The 20,458-nt window shown below is 39.4% G+C and overlaps 1 protein-coding gene across 1 annotated transcript in view; it reads left to right on the forward strand.

The window, feature by feature from the left end:
* The window catches only part of vwa5b1 (von Willebrand factor A domain containing 5B1), a 36,312-nt gene extending 16,354 nt beyond the window's left edge, over nt 1–19,958 (forward strand). Inside the window, 14 exon segments of the mRNA XM_022195185.2 lie at nt 1,098–1,206; nt 1,209–1,299; nt 3,179–3,293; nt 3,515–3,700; nt 3,979–4,165; nt 7,097–7,293; nt 8,112–8,352; nt 9,290–9,583; nt 10,154–10,291; nt 11,498–11,632; nt 12,475–12,546; nt 12,986–13,055; nt 15,999–16,122; nt 17,131–19,958. Coding sequence (XP_022050877.2) covers nt 1,098–1,206; nt 1,209–1,299; nt 3,179–3,293; nt 3,515–3,700; nt 3,979–4,165; nt 7,097–7,293; nt 8,112–8,352; nt 9,290–9,583; nt 10,154–10,291; nt 11,498–11,632; nt 12,475–12,546; nt 12,986–13,055; nt 15,999–16,122; nt 17,131–17,790 — 2,619 coding nt within the window. The 3' untranslated portion in view covers nt 17,791–19,958.
* The last annotated feature ends 500 nt before the right edge of the window (nt 19,959–20,458 follow it).

Raw genomic sequence — 20,458 nt, forward strand, 5'->3', positions numbered from 1 at the left:
TTTAACCATGAACCTCACTGTTCCTTAGCCTTCATAAAATGGATGAGTTAAAAACAAGAGCATGGTGTTTCACAAAAATTAACCTTGGCAACAAATCTGGAAATCATAGACTCATGAAAATTTTGTCTTTTGATTTGAAGGGCATGTGTTTTTTGTTTTTATTTGCATTTTACCAATTATTTTATGTCAATTTGCAGTTTCAATTTGGAAAACTCTTGGTAACAAAAAATCTGACTTGTAAAGTTATTACTTGTAAACACAAAAATGCTATCTCACAAGCCAGCTGCAACACAAACAAATCACATGCTCAGTTCTTAGGATACCTCATTTTAGTTTCAGTGCTTATTACTGAGGGCACAGACCTCTTAATTAATGCAGTCATTAACTTTAACACCTTGAACCAGGAAGGAAGGAAGGAGGCCAGTGCATCATGTGAGTCAAACCAGCAGTCTAAGCCTACTGCTCCTTAACTAATTAATAGTTCAGGGACACATGAGGCAGCACTAATTGTAAGCTATATAAACCAAAAAAGATTTAAGCCTGGTCTTTAAAGTAGAGACGATGTCTGCCTTCTGAACTCAAACTGGGAGCTTATTCACAACTGTGGAGCCTGATAACTGAAGGCTCTGCTTCCTATTCTGCCTTTTTAAAAAATTTGGTCAAATTTTGTCAAGGATTACATTTTAGAGAGTTGCTAGCTCACATTGAAGGATCACATTGAAAACATTGAAGTATCTGAATTTGGTGTCCGATTAAATGTGTTTGTGGTTGATATAGAAGGAAAAGTAATAGATGGACTAGATTATAAATCTTGTATGGATATATATAAATAAGCGTGTATATAAGTTAAATAACATGTGCAATGTACAACTTTTGTATTCTACATTGTTTCCATGTTCAAACTTCACATTTTTTCCTCAATGTAATTCACATCATCTTGACGAAATGACTGTTACAGACAACATTTTTTGATGATTAACATTTTGCTTTGAAATGCAGCTATGATTACAATATCAGGATGAAACTACTGAATAGTTGTTAAACTAGCATGTTCATTACCTAATTTAATGCAACACCTCCTCATCTTTGTGATCCAGGAGGCCCTGGCCCTGGCTTGTGAGTATGTCAGAAAGATCCGAGCTGACATGGGGGGGACCAACATCCTGGCACCGCTCTCCTGGATCCTGAGGCAGCCGGTGTTCAGTGGACACCCCGCCTGCTGTTTCTGCTCACAGACGGAGCCATCAGCAACACCGGCAAAGTTATTGAGCTGGTCCGCAGCCATGCACGCTACGTCAGGCAAGTATTACTGTTAAAACACTCTGCTCTAAATGTTAGATCAATACTGAGTTTCATTGTTAGGGATGTTGTCAATATTGCATCGCAGCAACCTTTGTTGTTAGAGCTGTTGGGCTCTAACATGTTACACAACGACCCATTCGATGCTAACTGTGATTCATACCTGCAGACATCCAACACAAAGGCTGACGTTAGGAAGGAAGCTGCTTGACTGGGAAGTTACTGTACATTATGTCAAAACAAATACAAATAAATTCATCTCTTGGTTATACCCATTACACAGATAGAAAATACAGAGCCTCTCTGATACCATAAAATCACATCCCTGGTTTGCCAGGGAGCTTAAATGCAACACCTGGTTATGGAGCTGTAATCCTCTCAAAATGAAATCTGGGAACATGCAGCTTATGTTGAGTCAATGTCAAACATTAGATATCACTCCAAAGAATCTATCAGAAAGCCAGCTTATGTGCAGCCTCGATTTGAGATTAAAAAATGACAAAGCCGTGTTAGAGCTAGAATAAGGAAATGGGAAAGCTCCCAGCGGCTTGTGAACACCAGCTGCTAAATTAGAGACCGCACCGGTGGCACAATAGGTCTACAATACATTGGGGAGGTTTTTTTTTTCTTTTTGCTGCTTACATCTAAATCTCACCGTGTGAATTGCTGTCCTGAGTCACTTTGGAAATAATTGACTTTAGTCTTCCTGCGTTTAATGGATGGCTGCCCCCAGATGATTGCATTAAGTAAATTATCAACACTTCCTGGGTCATTAACGCACATGTTTGCAAATCAGCACTGCCAGTCAGACACACACAAACAATGATGAATCTCTAATCTGAATTGCCATGTTAGGTTTTTAAACAGTTTCTAACTGTACATTTTTTGTAATTGAATTTGACGGCTTTTCTGTGTTTTGTTGTGTTGCAGATAATAATAAGTAAATTCACAGACAGGAAAGTGTTTTCATTTAAATGTTAAACCTAAAAAAGCCAAAATTGTCGTCTGTTGTTATATGTCGGATATAAAGGTTATCTGTGTTTTAACAGTAGTTAGTCATACTTTCACAACATTTCACCCCAAAGTTCCGCTGTTTTTCTTTTACTATATTGAAATAAGGAAAAAATATATAAAATTGTATATTAAAGATTGAAAAGTAGCAAATGATCTGCAGCTGGCGTTTTACAGATTTTCTCTGTTATGTGAAATTACAGAAAATATCTGGTAAAATCGTAGATATGTGGTATTAATTTACATGTTGACGGTAAAAATTAAAAAAGGAAAAGCTGTATATAATTTTCACATCAAAAGTAATTGTTTAAAAAAGGTAATCTGTTCTTGTCTAATTTGTGACCATAAAATGACCCAGTTTACTGTGTTGAAATCAACAACAAAAAATAAATCATTTTAGACATTTGCTGTTATTTTCACAGTCTTCAGTTTTTGAATGTTACAGTATGTTACAATATTGCACCTTTTTTTTTTTTTTTTACCGTACTTTGTTCTTTTCTGTTACCCTTTGCTGCCAGATTGTCATAGTTGTTTTTCCTTTGTTTGTATTTACAATGTACATAGAAGGTGATTTTTCCATTTTAATCTGCACTCTGATTAGGACAAAACTGGTAGAATGAAATTAACCTCTCTTCATGAAGGAATCAGAACAGTAAAATAATAAAGCATCAGTTAACCTCCCTAAAGAACTCTGGCAAGCAGCAGGCATGTCTCTACTTTTCACGATAAAAGAAAATGTTGTTACATCTCTGCAGCGTATCCTTAATTGTCAGCAAAATGTGGTGCACATCCTGAGAAAACACCTGTTGTTGTGCTCATGTATCTTGCGGTCTGTCCATGGACTGCTGTGTTTAATTTGTTTGTGCAGATGTTTTACGTTCGGCATAGGACAGAACGCCTGCAGGAGGCTGGTGCAGGGACTGGCGACAGTTTCCAAAGGAACCGCTGAGTTTCTGGCTGACGGAGAGAGACTGCAGCCCAAGGTACTCATTGTCAGCTTTGTGTATCAGCCTTGAGAACAGTCAGCGAGTCTGAGAGCCACTGGAGTGCCATTATACAGCGGTTTCAAACCGTTGAGTGTCTGCCACTGGTACCAATTAGGAAATCACATCCTACAAACGCCACCCATTTTATGTACTTGTCAGATAGAAGCCATGTTTCATATATGAAGACCTATTTTGGTGGTCTTGTTTTTACTCCACAGATGATAAGGTCCCTGAAGAAAACCATGTCTCCTGTACTCAGTGACATTTCCATTGAATGGCTCTTTCCTGAAACCAAAGAAGTGCTGCTCTCCCCTGTGGGCAACACCTTCCTGTTTCCAGGGGACCGCCTGATCGGTTACAGTGTGGTTTGTGACACCACCCGCTACCATGACAACCCCAAATCTGTAAGAAAGTGACTAATGACTGCATGCATGATGATTTTCTGTGTGGTGAACGTTTCAAAAAAGGAGCCTCACATTGCACCATGTTGAGTTTGATAAATCCTTTAATCATTCCTCTTAAATCTCTTCTCTGGTGCCACTGAAAGGAGTTTGAAATAAATCTTGAGGGAGATAAAGGAAAAAAAAAGGGCTACTTTGAAGAGGCTTTTTATCAAACCTTGTAAATAGGTCTTTATTGGAGCACTTATTTTGGATGTGTCACTTACTCAAAATGTCAACAGGATAAGAGGAGGCGATACAGCATGATGCGCTCCATCGAGTCCGCTAGCTCAGTGTTTTACCACTCTCAAGAAGAGGACTTGCTGAAGTCAGACAGTCAGGGGTCCTCCAGGGAAGCACCTTTTGGCGACTCCTACCAGGACTCCATGACAGACAGCAGTCCTCTCCCCACAGAGCCTGACTCCACGGGTAAGAACTGACACTACATACACACGTGGACAAAATTGTTGGTACCCCTCAGTTAAAGAAGGAAAAACCCACAATTCTCACTGAAATCACTTGAAACTCACAAAAGTAACAATAAATAAAAATTTATTGAAAATTAAATAATCAAAAACAGCCATTACTTTTGAATTGTTGATTAACATAATTATTTAAAAAAACAAACTAATGAAACAGGCCTGGACAAAAATGATGGTACCTCTATAAAAGATTGAAAACTATTTGACCAGAGTGACATGATTAACTCAGGTGTGTCATTTAATTGACATCACAGGTGTTTCCAAACTCATAATCAGTCAGTCTGCCTATTTAAAGGGAGACAAGTAGTCACCCTGCTGTTTGGTGAAAAGGTGTGTACCACACTGAACATGGACAACAGAAAGCGAAGGAGAGAATTGTCCCAGGACATCCGAAAAAAAATGATAGACAAACATCTTAAAGGTAAAGGCTATAAGACCATCTCTAAACAGCTTGAAGTTCCTGTGACAACAGTGGCTCATATTATTCAGAAGTTCAAGACCCACGGGACAGTAGCCAACCTCCCTGGACGTGGCCGCAAGAGGAAAATTGATGACAAATTGAAGAGACGGATCGTTGGAATTGTATCCAAAGAGCCCAGAGCAACCTCCAAAGAAATTAAAGGTGAACTCCAAGGCCAAGGTACATCAGTGTCAGATCGCACCATTCGTCGTTGTTTGAGCCAAAGTGGACTTCATGGGAGACGACCAAGGAGGACACCACTGCTGAAAAAAACTCATAAAAAAGCCAGACTGGAATTTGCAAAAATGCATGTTGACAAGCCACAAAGCTTCTGGGAGAATGTCCTTTGGACAGATGAGACCAAACTGGAGCTTTTTGGTAAGGCACATCAACTCTATGTTCATAGACTCAAAAACCAAGCATACGAAGAAAAGAACACTGTCCCTACGGTGAAACATGGAGGAGGCTCAGTAATGTTTTGGGGCTGCTTTGCTGCATCTGGCACAGGGTGTCTTGAAAGTGTGCAAGGTACGATGAAATCTGAAGACTATCAAGGCATTCTGGAGAGAAATGTGCTGCCTAGTGTCAGAAAGCTTGGTCTCAGTCGCAGGTCATGGGTCTTCCAACAGGACAACGATCCAAAACACACAGCCAAAAACACCCAAGAATGGCTGAGAGAAAAGCGTTGGCCTATTCTAAAGTGGCCTTCTATGAGCCCAGATCTGAATCCCATTGAACATATGTGGAAGGAGCTGAAACATGCCATTTGGAGAAGACACCCATCAAACCTGAGACAACTGGAGCTGTTTGCTCATGAGGAGTGGGCCAAAATACCTGTTGACAGCTGCAGAACGCTCATTGACAAATACAGAAATCGTTTAATTGCAGTGATTGCCTCATAAGGTTGTGCAACAAAATATTAAGTTATGGGTACCATCATTTTTGTCCAGCCCTATTTCATTAGTTTGTTTTTTTAAATAATTATGTTAATCAACAATTCAAAAGTGATGGCTGATTTTGATTATTTAATTTTCAATAAATTTTTATTTATTGTTACTTTTGTGAGTTTCAAGTGATTTCAGTGAGAATTGTGGGTTTTTCCTTCTTTAACTGAGGGGTACCAACAATTTTGTCCACGTGTGTATGACTGAGATGTACATTTTCATGAACTATCTGTATGGAAAATGTGAATTTGTGTGCTGTAACTTCTGCGGTTTGCTGTAACTTCTTGCATGTTTGTGCACTGATCATTTGCTGATGTCCTGCCAGGTGGAACTGTTATTTTTTTCCCCTGTAGCGAAGTTGTGTGTTTGTTATTTCACCAGGCTGAGATCTTTGTTAGATGACTGACATGAAATCACATACACTTGTTCATGGCACCCGAAGCATCTGTCCAGTTGAATTTGGCAATCTCTTGACATTTCTCATCTAGCACCACTATGAGGCTTATATTTATGCTTTTAAATGAAATGTCTTGACAGCAGTTGGATGGATTGCCATTAACTTTACTGCAGACATTTATGTTTCCCTGAGGATGAATTTTAAAAACTTTAATGTTCCTTAACTTTCTGCCAATGCCCTAGTCTAAGATACCAGAATGCTGAACATCAGCATGTTAGCATTGTCACTGTGAGCATGCTGTGCTGGTGCTAACATTTTGCCCAAACAACCACTAACTATGTTCATGCATTTGCCAACTATCTCATTAGATTTTCAGCTCATAAAGTAAAGTTTATGTTGTAAATCAGCATTTGTAAACATGGAAAATAAAGACATAGAAGAATTTACTTTTGGAAAATATGTGCATTAGTGGAAACTATTATTTGTCAAAAAACTACACGCTCAAAATCTCACTGACTGAAAATTTATGCTCAATTTATGCTTTAAGGAGGGTGAAATGAAGCACAACAGCTATTTTTCTCTATTCAGGAAAGCAAACAGCAGAAAAGCCGCAGGGAACTGTGCATGTTGAGTCAGGATTCAAAGGTTTTATTGTCGTATGCAGCAACAACAGTGTTGTCAGCGCAATGAAGTGATTAATTGGCATTGTCGCTGCATAGTGCTGTGATGACAATATTTACAGAATTCACTCATTCATCACTCTGTAAGAGACAATTATTGAATGTAAAAGAACAATGCCAATGGATACATACAGGAAAACAGTGTAAAAAAAAAGCATGCAATATTTATGGTGCAAAAGGTGAAGATCTACTCAGATGTACTGAGGCCGGGAATATTAAATATACAAAGAACAGTGTGAAAAGGGTATGTACATAAAAATAATGTAAAAAAAAAAAAGTACAAAAATATACAACCAGGATTAGCTAGAAGATAATATTTCAAAGTGGCAGAACTTACAATTATTTATTTTTAAATTTTCTGACTTGAACATTTTTATTCATGAAAAAAAAACGCCAGGTTTTGACAAGACGTCACCAAGAAGACGTGCATACAGCACCAACCAGATAACAGACTACAACCCAGCCAAGAAGGTCTACACTCCCAGTGACCCCAGCTCTGTGATGGCAAAGAATCCACTGAGGAGAGCCAAAGTCCAGGAGCTAATTGGCCAGATGAGTCCTGAACACGAGGCCCAGTGGAAGAACGACTACCAGGTGATATCTCGTTTGCAAAATATGTCTTACTCAGTTCGTAATGTCGCTGCAACTCATGTATAACACACAGAAAATAAAGCACGTAAGGCAGGAGACTCTACATTTGTATAATGGCGCTGTCATAATGTAGAAAATGATATTTGTATTCAGACAGTGTTGACAACTTAAACATCCACCTGACCCGTGTCTGGCCTGGAATATAATCAAGAGCAGACTAATGTGCCCTCCTCTGTAATGAAGGGCAGCATTTATGGATGGCAATTAGGGATGAATATTACTCAGGGAGCAGGTTAGTGTAACTAAACAGAATATTAATGGCTGTGAAGAAATTCTATCTTTTGTAAACCCACCTGAGGATCCATTACCTTCTTGCTTGACTGAATAAAGTAAATACAGCAACATCGTATTTTTTTGCACAAATGAAAGGAGCATGATATAAAATACTGCAACAATCTGAGGGCTTTTACTCCTTAGAAACCAAACAGTCCTGCCGTTGCACTCCTTTGAAATATTTTTATTGAACACAGCGAGAATTTGCAGTTTGTTGTGTTGGTGTTTTTCTCCCTTCATCAGACAAAATGACATGTAAGACTTAGTTTTCACCATCTTATAGATATTTCAAAAGAAGAAAATGACCTCCACAGTAAATGGCATGAAAATGATTTCACAGTATCATCAATCACTTGAAAGCACATTGAACTCCAAGCGACCACAGAAATGAGCAGAATTGCAATTAGTAGATGAGCTTCCACGCGTTATTAAACCTGTGAGCACCAGGATATTTTGAATTATAGCGCTTTTATTGTTGCCCACCACAGCTGGCAAACCTGTGTGCCACATCGTCCAGAGGGCGTCCTGGCAGCTGTCACAGGTCGCTCCCTCAGCAGGAGCCGCCTTCGCAGCAGGACGCCGACTCCGAGCTCCATTTCCATTCACACCCCCAGGACAACCGTCCGCCAGGCGGCAACAGCGATACGCCTGCGACGCGCAGCACTCCTGGGGAAGATGGATCCAGATCATCCACAGACAGCCCATCTGTTGGCAGCGTTGGAGACATAGGTGGGAACACAAGCGTTTTGTAATATTGAAAAATGTCCTGAAAGCATAAAACTGGCATTTTTGACAAGACCTTACAAATAAAGACTCTTTCAAGTCAGTGGGAAAATAGATTTGTTGTAATGTCAGTTAATTACAAATTTAAAATGTAAAAAAAAGGTTTTCACTTTGACATAAGTCTTTTTTTCTAATTTCTTGTCAAAAAAAGCCAAATAAATTGACCAATGAGTCAATGTTTAAAAGCAAACAAAAAGAAAAACTTCCAAGGGAGGTACATACATGTTAAAGGCAGTGTATTTTGGCATCTTTGAAAAATTTCTTGTTCATATATGAGTTAAATGAGAAGTTTCACTCTAACGTAGATATGAAGCTGTAGCTGGTCGCTGGTTAGCTGAAGACCTCTTTAAAAACCCTGTATAACTTGCTTATTTAAACATTGTATCCCTTGAAGTGTAAAAATAGCATGTTAGGGCATTATGTCCCAAATTATTTTGTGCTTGAAATCTGTTTAGTCAGATGTCACAGAGATTGCTTATCTTTATGCTAAGCTAACTGTATGTTGGCTGTATGTATCGATTCATAACTAATAGGCTATAATGAGCCAAAACCACAAACAGATTTACTAAGGCTGCTGTGACTGTTACTGATTGAAATACATCTGACATTTTAGTCTCGACAGACGATTGAGCACAGGAAATGTGTTTCTATTTCTGGGGACAAAACAGAAAATTGTCTTAGAAATAAATTAGAAGCAAAAGAAGTAGCGTTTTAGAAACCAGTAATTAAAGTACAATTCAAGCAGGATAAATGGAGAGAGATGAAAGCAGGAGATGAATTCATTTAATATAAACCTAGCCCGAGGAAAATAAGAATGCAATACAGAGTCTGATTGATTAAAGCAGTCCCTCAGGTATCAAATTTTGCTCCTGTGATATTTCAGATGGTTATGGACACCAGTTATGTCAAGCAGAAACCCCACAGGAGATCCTGACTTCAGATCTGGGTGCTGCCAACCAGCACAAAGGTGACTGCAAGGCTGTGGTGTCTGGACTGCTGTGTGGAAAACTGATGAAGTGGGAGGTGGTCTTTGATATCAAGCCCTTCCTGAACGGCCGGGAACGCGAGGAAAAGGTTCACGAGGAGCTGTGGAACGAGACCTTCCACCACCTGGCCGGACGCTCCATCATACAGGACTTTGAGCACATGGTGGATAAGGAGTGTGAGATTGAGCACGGTGAGCTGAATGAGGAAATAAGTTGACGCTGAGTACATTTTAAGGAAATTACAAAGACATATGAACAGTAATTTGATATGAAGCCGTCTCATATTTGTGACTGAAATTTTAGACTTTAAATAATTTGATATTCTGGCTCATTAATGTTATTTAAAAGGATCAATACTACTATCCTATCCGTCTGTTAAATGCAAGGTTACACCTAGCAGTCGCCTAGCTTAGCTTGGCAAAAAGACTGGAAAAAAATCAAAATCATCTGGTTTACACAAACAAGACACGTGTTAAGAACTTTAGAAGTGCTGTTAGGTGGATTTTGTTAACTTTGAATGAAGCCAAGTTACCTGTTGCCCCCAATTTCCAGTCTTTATGCTAAGCTAAGCTAACAGAAATGAGAGCCATGTCAATTTTTTCATGACAAGAAAACACATATGGACATTTCATGATACAATATTCACGATTCATGAGTGAATTGTAGTTGTTTGGAATCATGGTATTCATTACATATAGTATAATATGGTGTACAATGATGATATCCTGTGATAACAATTTTGTGCATTTTGCGATTCACAGGGTCTGGCAGGAAGTACCAGTTATACGCTATTCACACCAGCAAGGCCTGCAATATACTGAGCAAATATACAGCGTTTGTCCCCATCGACCTGGACACTAATGAGTATTTGCAGACACATATTGAATATATAAGCCCTGGTAAGTGATATGGCTTAAATGAGAAGTCATTTTAGATTTGAGTTGATCCCTGCCATTAAACACAGACTAGACAGACTTGTTGTTGTAGTTTGATATTCAGGAAAGTTGGCCTGCAACAATTAAATGAGAAAGTCAGTGCCACTGTCATGTGTCATTAAACAGGAAGTGTGGATTAGCTTAGCTTAGCACAAAGACAGGAAGCAAGGAAACAAAAAACGCAACTCTCCCCAAAGTAAAGGAATGTACCAGCACAAACTGAAGCTCAGTATTTATTTCTTTAAAAGCCTAAACAACTACAGTTAATGATTATTCTTTCAGAAAGTGATCAGTTTTAATTATCAACTAATTTTTACAAATCACTAACTACCCAATTTATGAGAGCCAGAAACTAAAAACAGAAAGAATCTTTGGATTTTCAACTTTGGATTCTGTACAAAATACAAAAAAATTCTGTGTTCGGCTGAACTGCAGTCTGTGTTCACAAAGAACAGATAGGAGGGAAATTAAAAATGCAAATAGTAAAATAACTATTGTATGCATGTATGTTTCCAGTGTTGGTAACACCTGTGAACCTGACACCTGGAACAATGTTGTATATGTTGATTCCAGTTTTTTTCAGTTTTTATAAAATAATGAAAAAAAATTGAGATTGTTTTGATAGTTTATAGCATTACTACTGCACTCAACATTTCTGAGTGCTCTTTAATTCTATTCATGGTTGTGCTTTTGCAGAGCATTACACTGCAGTGAAAATGAGCCCATATTGAAAAGAAATATGCTTAGAAACTGCCCAAGTATCAATCAAGAAAAAATGGCAAATAATCTCTGGCTTGAGCTCCGAAGATATAAAACTTTTGTGCTTTTCTCTTTTTGTGTTTTTAAAATCTAATTTAAATTAGATGTTTTTTCAGTTGTTTCCTACGTGAATTAAGGTATTTTTGAAGGAGCCATTAGTGGATTCTCAAAACTTACAATGGGATAAATGGACAAATCAATAATCTGGTCTGATTTAACAAAAACTTTGATTGATGAGCGGCAGCAACTCTGGGAAAGTCTGAAGAAAATATCACTTAATGAGACTAAAATCTATTTCAGTTCTGGCTAAACTCCAAATGCAAAATTGTTTTAATCTTGAAACACTTTTAAATTGTGCAGCGCAGGCCAGAAACAGCTTAAAAACAGATTATGATTGAATTTTGCTTCCAGGTGAAGGTCTGAAGAAAGGCTCGCACTCCAGGTCTCGATCTGGGAGCAGGAAGACCAAAGGCTACTCCATCGGACTGGGTCGCTCTCAGTCTGGTGGTATGTCGGAGGAAACGGAAGATGTCCTGCTGCCCAACAGTAGGCTGCTTTTTTTTAAAATTCTGAGCTCACATTTCAGTCCCTGAGGGGAGCTTTAAATCCTAGATCATTAACCAACAAGGAATGCAGGAGAAACTAGATGAGCCGTCAGTAGAGGGCAGAACCACGCCCTCTGCTGGCGAAAACCCTGTCCTCCCTATACAACTGATGCAATATGTATCAATTTTGATCATCGTACGTATCTCCCTCCCTACTTGATCTGCTGACCTGTAACTCCACAACTGAGCAGGGGACTTTAGACTGATCTTCAGTGCCAAGTTTGATTATCCTGACTTCAGCGGTTACAGAGATATCGGACTGGACATAGCCACATACATACATACATACATACATACTTAGCCAGCCAGATACCGCACCGAATGCAATAACCCCGCCGACGTACTTGTCGGGCGTGGTTAATAACTTAGAGAAGGGCTGTAGAGGAAGGTAGATAAAAGTCTTGGGTTGAATAAGAAGTAGTGAGTGTTCAGACAAAGGAATGCCATTCACTGGGGAAAAGGTGATATGTGATCTCAAACCAGCCTTTATTTGAAATGTAAAATTTGCAGTTTTACATCATCAGCTCTGTTAGAAACCTGTGTGCTGTCTTAAAAATGCTCCAACTTTAACGAAAAGGGATAGATCTGGTTTTCAGTGGTGGCATAGCAACAGCAGGAGCTCAGACCAGAAGGTGCACAGCGGGCAAAGATGCAGATGAGTTGCATCAGTATTATTAGACAATGCTGTCTTTTTTTTAACAGAAGAGTTTCTTCTTAGATTTGAAAACTTGAAATAAAGCAGAGCTGACAATTCGTTTTAAATCTGTTTCATCATTGTCTCAGGTGCAGAAGAGGCTGCCTCTCCATGCAGCACACCCTCCTCCTCTGGCTGGGAGAGGTGCAGCTTTACAGAGGGTAAGTTTGACACATTGGCCGGTTGTCGAAATTTACTGTCTCCTCAATTTTCCTTCGCAAAGACCTTTGACATAAACTGCCAGGCGGTGTGTTTTCTGGGCAACAGAGCGGCTTTTTTCCAAATGTGAAACATGAGATTATCGACGTTTTAGTCTCTCTCCCTAAAAGTGATGACAGACGCCAACACGATTTTGTGGCTTGTATTGACAAAAGCTGTCTGGACCTTTTTTTAAAAAAACTAAACAAAACAATGAGCACAGACTGAAGGCACATAAGCAAACAAGAAGGGCTTCAACTGCACAGGCGAGACAGCTGCTATCATATACCGCATATCCTCTCCTGTCATTGTTGCATCTCAGTGGCTGTGTGTTTTTATTATGTGACACTCGTGTTGAGAGCTATTCAGCGAAGTGTCTAACTCTGCTTCTCTGTCTCCAAGTCTACCAAAGGAGTCCTTCTGTGACTTCTGACCAGTCACAGAAATCAGTGGAAAGCCTTTTTTCTGCCAGGTGGGTGATTGGTAGCTGAGTGGCATTATTATTCTGCTGCCTCACAGGGAGGAGAACATTTTGAACATCTTCATCCATTTCTGTCAGCTTATTTTGACTTTTAGAATGTGCAGTCTTAAGGTTAGTGTATCAGAATAATGCTGGAACATATAATGGTTAATCATTCTCTGTGTACATATAATGGTTCATTACAATTTGATCTCCTCTTAAAAATCAAGACCAACAGTCCGGCTAGCAGCACGCTGAAGATAAAAAATAGCTAGTTGGTTTGGTGTCTGGTGGGATGAAAAGTTGTTTGAATGAAGATAGCAAAGTAGTGAGTGGCTAAAAATGGTTAAATGGTCTGTCCTGGAAGACTGTTAAAGTGTTGCATTCTCTTGTGAAAAGTGACAACTAGATGAGTAAAGAATGAGAGAGAGAATTCTGGTCACCTCTGCACAGCTGGGAAGACTGCAAAATCAGAAAGTTAGAGTTGTGTGAAGAAGTTGTAATTCACACTAAACACAAAGTACAGCTGAGGTCAATGGAGATGTCATTTGTTTGTCAGATACTGAATGCCTGAACAAACTGGATATTTTGGCCTGATGATGGTGTTAGATGAAAAGGCAGAGAATAATCAAAGTTACACACGTGGACAAAATTGTTGGTACCCCTCAGTGAAAGAAGGAAAAACCCACAATTCTCACTGAAATCACTTGAAACTCACAAAAGTAACAATAAATAAAAATTTATTGAAAATTAAATAATCAAAATCAGCCATCACTTTTGAATTGTTGATTAACATAATTATTTAAAAAAAACAAACTAATGAAATAGGGCTGGACAAAAATGATGGTACCCATAACTTCATATTTTGTTGCACAACCTTTTGAGGCAATCACTGCAATTAAACGATTTCTGTATTTGTCAATGAGCGTTCTGCAGCTGTCAACAGGTATTTTGGCCCACTCCTCATGAGCAAACAGCTCCAGTTGTCTCAGGCTTGATGGGTGTCTTCTCCAAATGGCATGTTTCAGCTCCTTCCACATATGTTCAATGGGATTCAGATCTGGGCTCATAGAAGGCCACTTTAGAATAGTCCAACGCTTTTCTCTCAGCCATTCTTGGGTGTTTTTGGATCGTTGTCCTGTTGGAAGACCCATGACCTGCGACTGAGACCAAGCTTTCTGACACTAGGCAGCACATTTCTCTCCAGAATGCCTTGATAGTCTTCAGATTTCATCGTACCTTGCACACTTTCAAGACACCCTGTGCCAGATGCAGCAAAGCAGCCCCAAAACATTACTGAGCCTCCTCCATGTTTCACCGTAGGGACAGTGTTCTTTTCTTCGTATGCTTGGTTTTTGAGTCTATGAACATAGAGTTGATGTGCCTTACCAAAAAGCTCCAGTTTGGTCTCATCTGTCCAAAGGACATTCTCCCAGAAGCTTTGTGGCTTGTCAACATGCATTTTTGCAAATTCCAGTCTGGCTTTTTTATGAGTTTTTTTCAGCAGTGGTGTCCTCCTTGGTCGTCTCCCATGAAGTCCACTTTGGCTCAAACAACGACGAATGGTGCGATCTGACACTGATGTACCTTGGCCTTGGAGTTCACCTTTAATTTCTTTGGAGGTTGCTCTGGGCTCTTTGGATACAATTCCAACGATCCGTCTCTTCAATTTGTCATCAATTTTCCTCTTGCGGCCACGTCCAGGGAGGTTGGCTACTGTCCCGTGGGTCTTGAACTTCTGAATAATATGAGCCACTGTTGTCACAGGAACTTCAAGCTGTTTAGAGATGGTCTTATAGCCTTTACCTTTAAGATGTTTGTCTATAATTTTTTTTCGGATGTCCTGGGACAATTCTCTCCTTCGCTTTCTGTTGTCCATGTTCAGTGTGGTACACACCTTTTCACCAAACAGCAGGGTGACTACTTGTCTCCCTTTAAATAGGCAGACTGACTGATTATGAGTTTGGAAACACCTGTGATGTCAATTAAATGACACACCTGAGTTAATCATGTCACTCTGGTCAAATAGTTTTCTATCTTTTATAGAGGTACCATCATTTTTGTCCAGGCCTGTTTCATTAGTTTGTTTTTTTAAATAATTATGTTAATCAACAATTCAAAAGTAATGGCTGTTTTTGATTTTTAATTTTCAATAAATTTTTATTTATTGTTACTTTTGTGAGTTTCAAGTGATTTCAGTGAGAATTGTGGGTTTTTCCTTCTTTAACTGAGGGGTACCAACAATTTTGTCCACGTGTGTACTTCAGGAATATGAGCAACTGTAGTACAAGACAAGATTAGCTAAAGTAAGACTGAATCTTAAGCCTGAAGAAAATATGACAGCATGAGAAAATACAGTTCCTGATAGAAAAGCAAACCAATATAGGACTAGAAGTAAAAAGTAATGCAGCTAATGACACTGCTGCTGTTAAATAATATTGCACATGGTAATGAAACATTGCACATGAAGTTAAAGAAATATTCTGCTGAAACTGATACTGCACAAACTATTGAGAGAAGTAATATTGTGAATGATATTGATATTTTTGTCCAGGTTTAAGTGTCTGATTGGGGTTAGTTTCTGCACCAAATCCATCAAATATTTGTTGAAGCATTTCACAGAACACCCAGTCATTTGGAGGCTTCAGGGTTTATTTTTAGGGCCCCGTGCATGTTATCCTGCAGACATTCATAGTCTGTGCACTTTCATGTCAGTCCATTCAATACTCGTCTGAGATATTTCAGTCCGGACAAAGGGCGAGACTGATGACCTTTCCATCCCCAGAGCCACGCTGTTAGCATGCCTTAAATATCCAATCGCATGTAGCAGAACATTAAAAAGAAACTGTTGTCCGTCTATCCTGATAGGAGCCGCCTGTTACGTCTAAAAGTGATTTGTGCCACACATATTGCTCACTGTGTTTCACACCTGCATCCCTCTCTCTCCTCTGTAAGGTTGGCCCTCAGCAGGACTCGTCTCCTGACTCGAGCTGCCAAAGGATTCATGTGTCGATCTCACAGCAAGTCGGGAGATTCAATTGGAGAGAGTGACAACGAGAACAAAGACTACATTCCTCTGGTGGGGAGCACATCCATACAAGTGAATGTTCTGTCAAACTGCATGCTTTTTTGATGGACACTAATTTGAAGTGAGCGTAGATTTGCCCGGAGAGACAAATGTGTCGCTGTTGGAGAGTATGTGAACAATACGCAGCCTCATTTGTGTTGAGGCCTCAGCAGACCTCCATCTTTGTAAATTTATTCAGTCTCTCAAAAAAAACTGGATAGCAATAGAAGTAATACAAAGATGACCAAAAGAAGCATCTGTTTTTATTAGTCATGCTCAAATTAAAAAATAATTACTAGATAAAGAGTGTTTGAGAACATATTAAGTTTGCTAACGGTATCCTAAAATAGACTGTTAAAGTAGTTGTATAAACCATGCTCCAATTTCATGTTTTTCACCTAAAACTAATATAAAAGCAAACCACAAATCCACCTCCTTTCTGACTTGCAAAATACTTTTTCAGCAATAGATTAATCGGGCCTAAAGCAGCATCAGTCCTTTAAGTTATAAGACCACAACTCACCACTACAGGAGCCAAGATGCTGAAGGAAGCTTTCATTATGCAGCACAGACCACCTTGACAATGTATTATTCATCACTTTCTGAAGTCAGTGGAATGAAATATCTGTCAGAAATGAATAGCTGCAGAATAAAAAGATGCATAGAATAGTTGCTCCAGAAAAAGTGTTCATTTCCTATAACAACACGGAATCCTTTTCAAAGCCAAATCACGACAAGCCGTTGATTATAGCAGGACATGATGACCTTTTTTTTGAAAAAAAAAAAAAAAAAGATAATCAGTACAGAAGAACAGAATACATTTAAAGCAGTTACTCAGGTGCCTCCCCCACTTTCCTTTTCATGCAAAATACAAAAAAATCCACAACCTGCAAATTGATTTTCAATGAACTCTGACTGCACCCCTCCTCCTCTACAAGTTCCACTACACTGCTTATTGAAGGCTGTAAAACATAAAAGAAAAACTTAAATGTCCAACTGTAACTATTTCCTTCTGTGTAGGTGTTGTTGCAGTTAGCTAGTGGTGCATTTCCCCTGGATGCAGCCCTCTGCGATGCCATCAGCGTCCCCATGGACAAGCTAAAGTGGACGTCCCCCTTCACCAGCCACCGCACCAGCCTGGGCCACCTGTCTCACTCCAGCAGCCGCCGCACAGAGAGTACCGACGGCGTCTGCAGGTCACCGTTTGAGTCAGAAGCATTTCAACAACCTGCAGAGCCCACTGCAGGCATCCAGAGCCCTTCTCATCTGTCCAGGAGCGCCTGGACAGATGCTGGTTCCTCGATGTCGGCCAGTCCATCCACCGCTGCTGAGCCCCCGCTCTCCCCACACTCCCAGACGGACAGTTCGCGTAGCTCTGGGTCAGGAGGCTCGGAAACAGTGTCGCCTGGCGGTATGCTAAGGAGGATGCTGGATCCAGAAAGCATGGTTTGGGCCACAGCAGTGGCCCTCGCCTGGCTGGAGCACAGCTCTGCCAGCTATTTCATCGAGTGGGAACTGGTGGCCGCTAAAGCCAGCATGTGGCTGAGTGCGCAGGACATCCCAGAAGGCCGAGATTTAGCCTCCATCAAGGCCGCCGCCAATCAGCTCTTCATCATCCTCAGGCACTGGGATGAAAATCTGCAACTGAACATGCTGTGTTACAACCCGAACAGTGTCTGAGCCCTCTGAGCTCCACACTTAAACAGGCCACTGAAAGTACTCAATCCCATATGATACTATGCTAACTGAGGCTGTACTATTCTCTGTTCAGCAGTATGTCTTCTGGAGTTTGATTTTGCAGTTGTGAACAGTGTGTATTTCTTCTGTGTGTGTGTGTGTGTGCTGTTCCTCCAAACATATCACAGGCTGCAAGCTAATACCTCGCTGGTGCCATATTCAGTAGCTGGGATCTCTGTTAGCAAAAGGATCTACCAGAGTGATGCCACAGATTTGAGTTTCAAGGAGAAGAACATCAGTGTTAAATTCGTAGCATGCTGGACCACTGACCATCAACATGTGAGAAAAGCTCTTATTGTCATCATATTGATGTTATGGGTAGAATTCTACAAAACAAAGGCATGAGAAAACTGCTCCACTGATTGTCACATACTGTTTTTACAGCGTTTTCTGAATTGACTGTGGTGTGAGGGGGAAAAAAAACGTGTTAAGAAAACATCCGGGTGTTGGCTAGCAGTACTGCCACTCTTTTCTAATGCTTGTTACCATCACAGTGTTATTCCTATTTGCCATTTTTGCAGTTTAATTGTAGCAGAGCCAGAAAAATATGCAAAAAAGCTAAAGTAAATATAAACATAAGTTACAGTTTATTTGAAAAAAAAAAAGTAGTACAGGTGGGAATGTATGAATGTGTATCCCACGAGCATGTAGTTATTTATGATACATAGAGTTTATAGTTTTTCACTTATCTGAGTCTGTCTGTTTTGATCATGCATTAGTTTTATGAGCCGGCTGCACCAGCGGTTTGAAAGTTCAACATTGGCCAGTTTATGAGCAAAAGATTTACAGTGTAGATCGATTTTACACTCATTTAAAAACAACTGTGCTACATGAACTAGTCTTTAAACGGAGATTAGTTGTAACTTAATATTTACCCCCTGTTACTAATAGGTTTAACTAATAGTTGCAAAGTTATCAAAGTCAATAGCAAATGTTAGTTTGCTAAAAAATATGACCTGGTCAGAATAGAAAAGATACAAAGGGATATGGTTAAGGCTTGTCCACAACATTACTGAAGAATGTATTATTTAGGAATATATAGAAATAAAAATATCTATTTTATTTTTATTAAGCTTCTTGTAAATTAACCCCTCAAGTTACAAAAATTTGAATTGTTTGGTTAGTGTAATCAGATATTTCCCACTGTGAACTACATGAATCCTGCTTTGAATTACATAAATAAAATTATGTAATATCCACATATACAAATGAGTTTAATGCATCTCTCCAACTTTGAAACTGTCACACGGGTGCATATTGCGATTTACTGTTCACATAGTTGATTGCTTTTGGTTGTCTGACACTACAGGTGTTTTCTATTTATTTGCACATTATGCAGCTTTAATTATACAGTTAAAATGATTAAAGGTTAAATAGATCACTAATGATGGACTTAGTAATGGATTTACAAACAGTTGGTGCCACTCAATCCTGATTAATACAAAATGTGCTGCAATCCGGCTCTGGCAATCAGAGAGGAAAGGCCCCTGCTAAGTTGTCATTGTTACAGCTAATTTACCGCAAGTGCCTAAACAAGGTTTGAAGTTGACAGAAAATGTAAATCTGCTCACTGCAGTAATGATCGGTTCTGTCTTTTAAAATATACAATAGGTACCTTTCTTTCTTTCTTAAACCTTTCTTGTTTTATTTCTGGTCCATTTAAGCATTTTTCTGCATTGATTCTGTCCTTTTTTTTTTATTTCATTACAGTGTTGCTTTACTCAGGTTTTTTTCCACTCAGGCTGAGTTGCATAAGTCCGTCTGCATGAACACAGGTGTTTATGTTCTAATGTTTGATGAGTGAATTGCCTTATTGGAGCCAGTAGTGCAGTATTTTACTCTCTGAAATGAGAAGTACAACATAGATGTCAAATAGTAATATTTTTGTGTTGTAGTTGCAGTAGTAAGTGCAGCTGTATTTGTAATAAGTTGTATTTTTCATGTATTGGGTCGGTTGTTCAGTGCAGTATCTTTCAACTTGCTGTTTGTGCCTTTATAAATGATTGTTGACTGTTTGAGGCTGTTGAAAGCTTCTATGGTGTCTTTATATAACTGTTGATGCTATGACCAGCTCTACGGGTGCATGTAATAAAAGAATGCTACAAACAAAAGTGCAGGCCTAAAGCTATTATTGTCCCACTGCTGGCAACAAGAAGTACCTCAGGGGCTGCTGCTTAGACCCCTATGTTCTTAGTGTAGGTTCTGTTACTCTGCTGATTATACCTTGGTCATTCCATAAATAATCAATCAGTGTCTCTTGACTGACCTAAGAATCAGCTAATGTTTTTGTGCAATAACTTTAGCATAGGTCTTCAATGTACATTTAATAACTAACCTGATTGTACAAAAAAAAAATCATGTGATTCTGAAGGGATCAGGTGGAAACTTTTTGTCAGATTTGGTTGAGTTTTATATGAAATGGCCCGACAGCTTTGCTTCCCTCAGTCTGCTTCACTCTTCTGTCTGGTCTCTTGGTTACTCCAGTCCAATTCTTCTTCTGCTCCAGTCCACTTTTTGGTCTGAGCCAGTCCACTTTTTGGAGCGATCCGGTCCAGGTTTTCTTCAACTCCACTCCGGTCCACTTTTTGGAGCGATCCAGGCCACGTTTTCC

This window comes from Acanthochromis polyacanthus, chromosome 6, assembly GCF_021347895.1.
Source record: "Acanthochromis polyacanthus isolate Apoly-LR-REF ecotype Palm Island chromosome 6, KAUST_Apoly_ChrSc, whole genome shotgun sequence".
Classification (NCBI taxonomy): domain Eukaryota; kingdom Metazoa; phylum Chordata; class Actinopteri; family Pomacentridae; genus Acanthochromis; species Acanthochromis polyacanthus.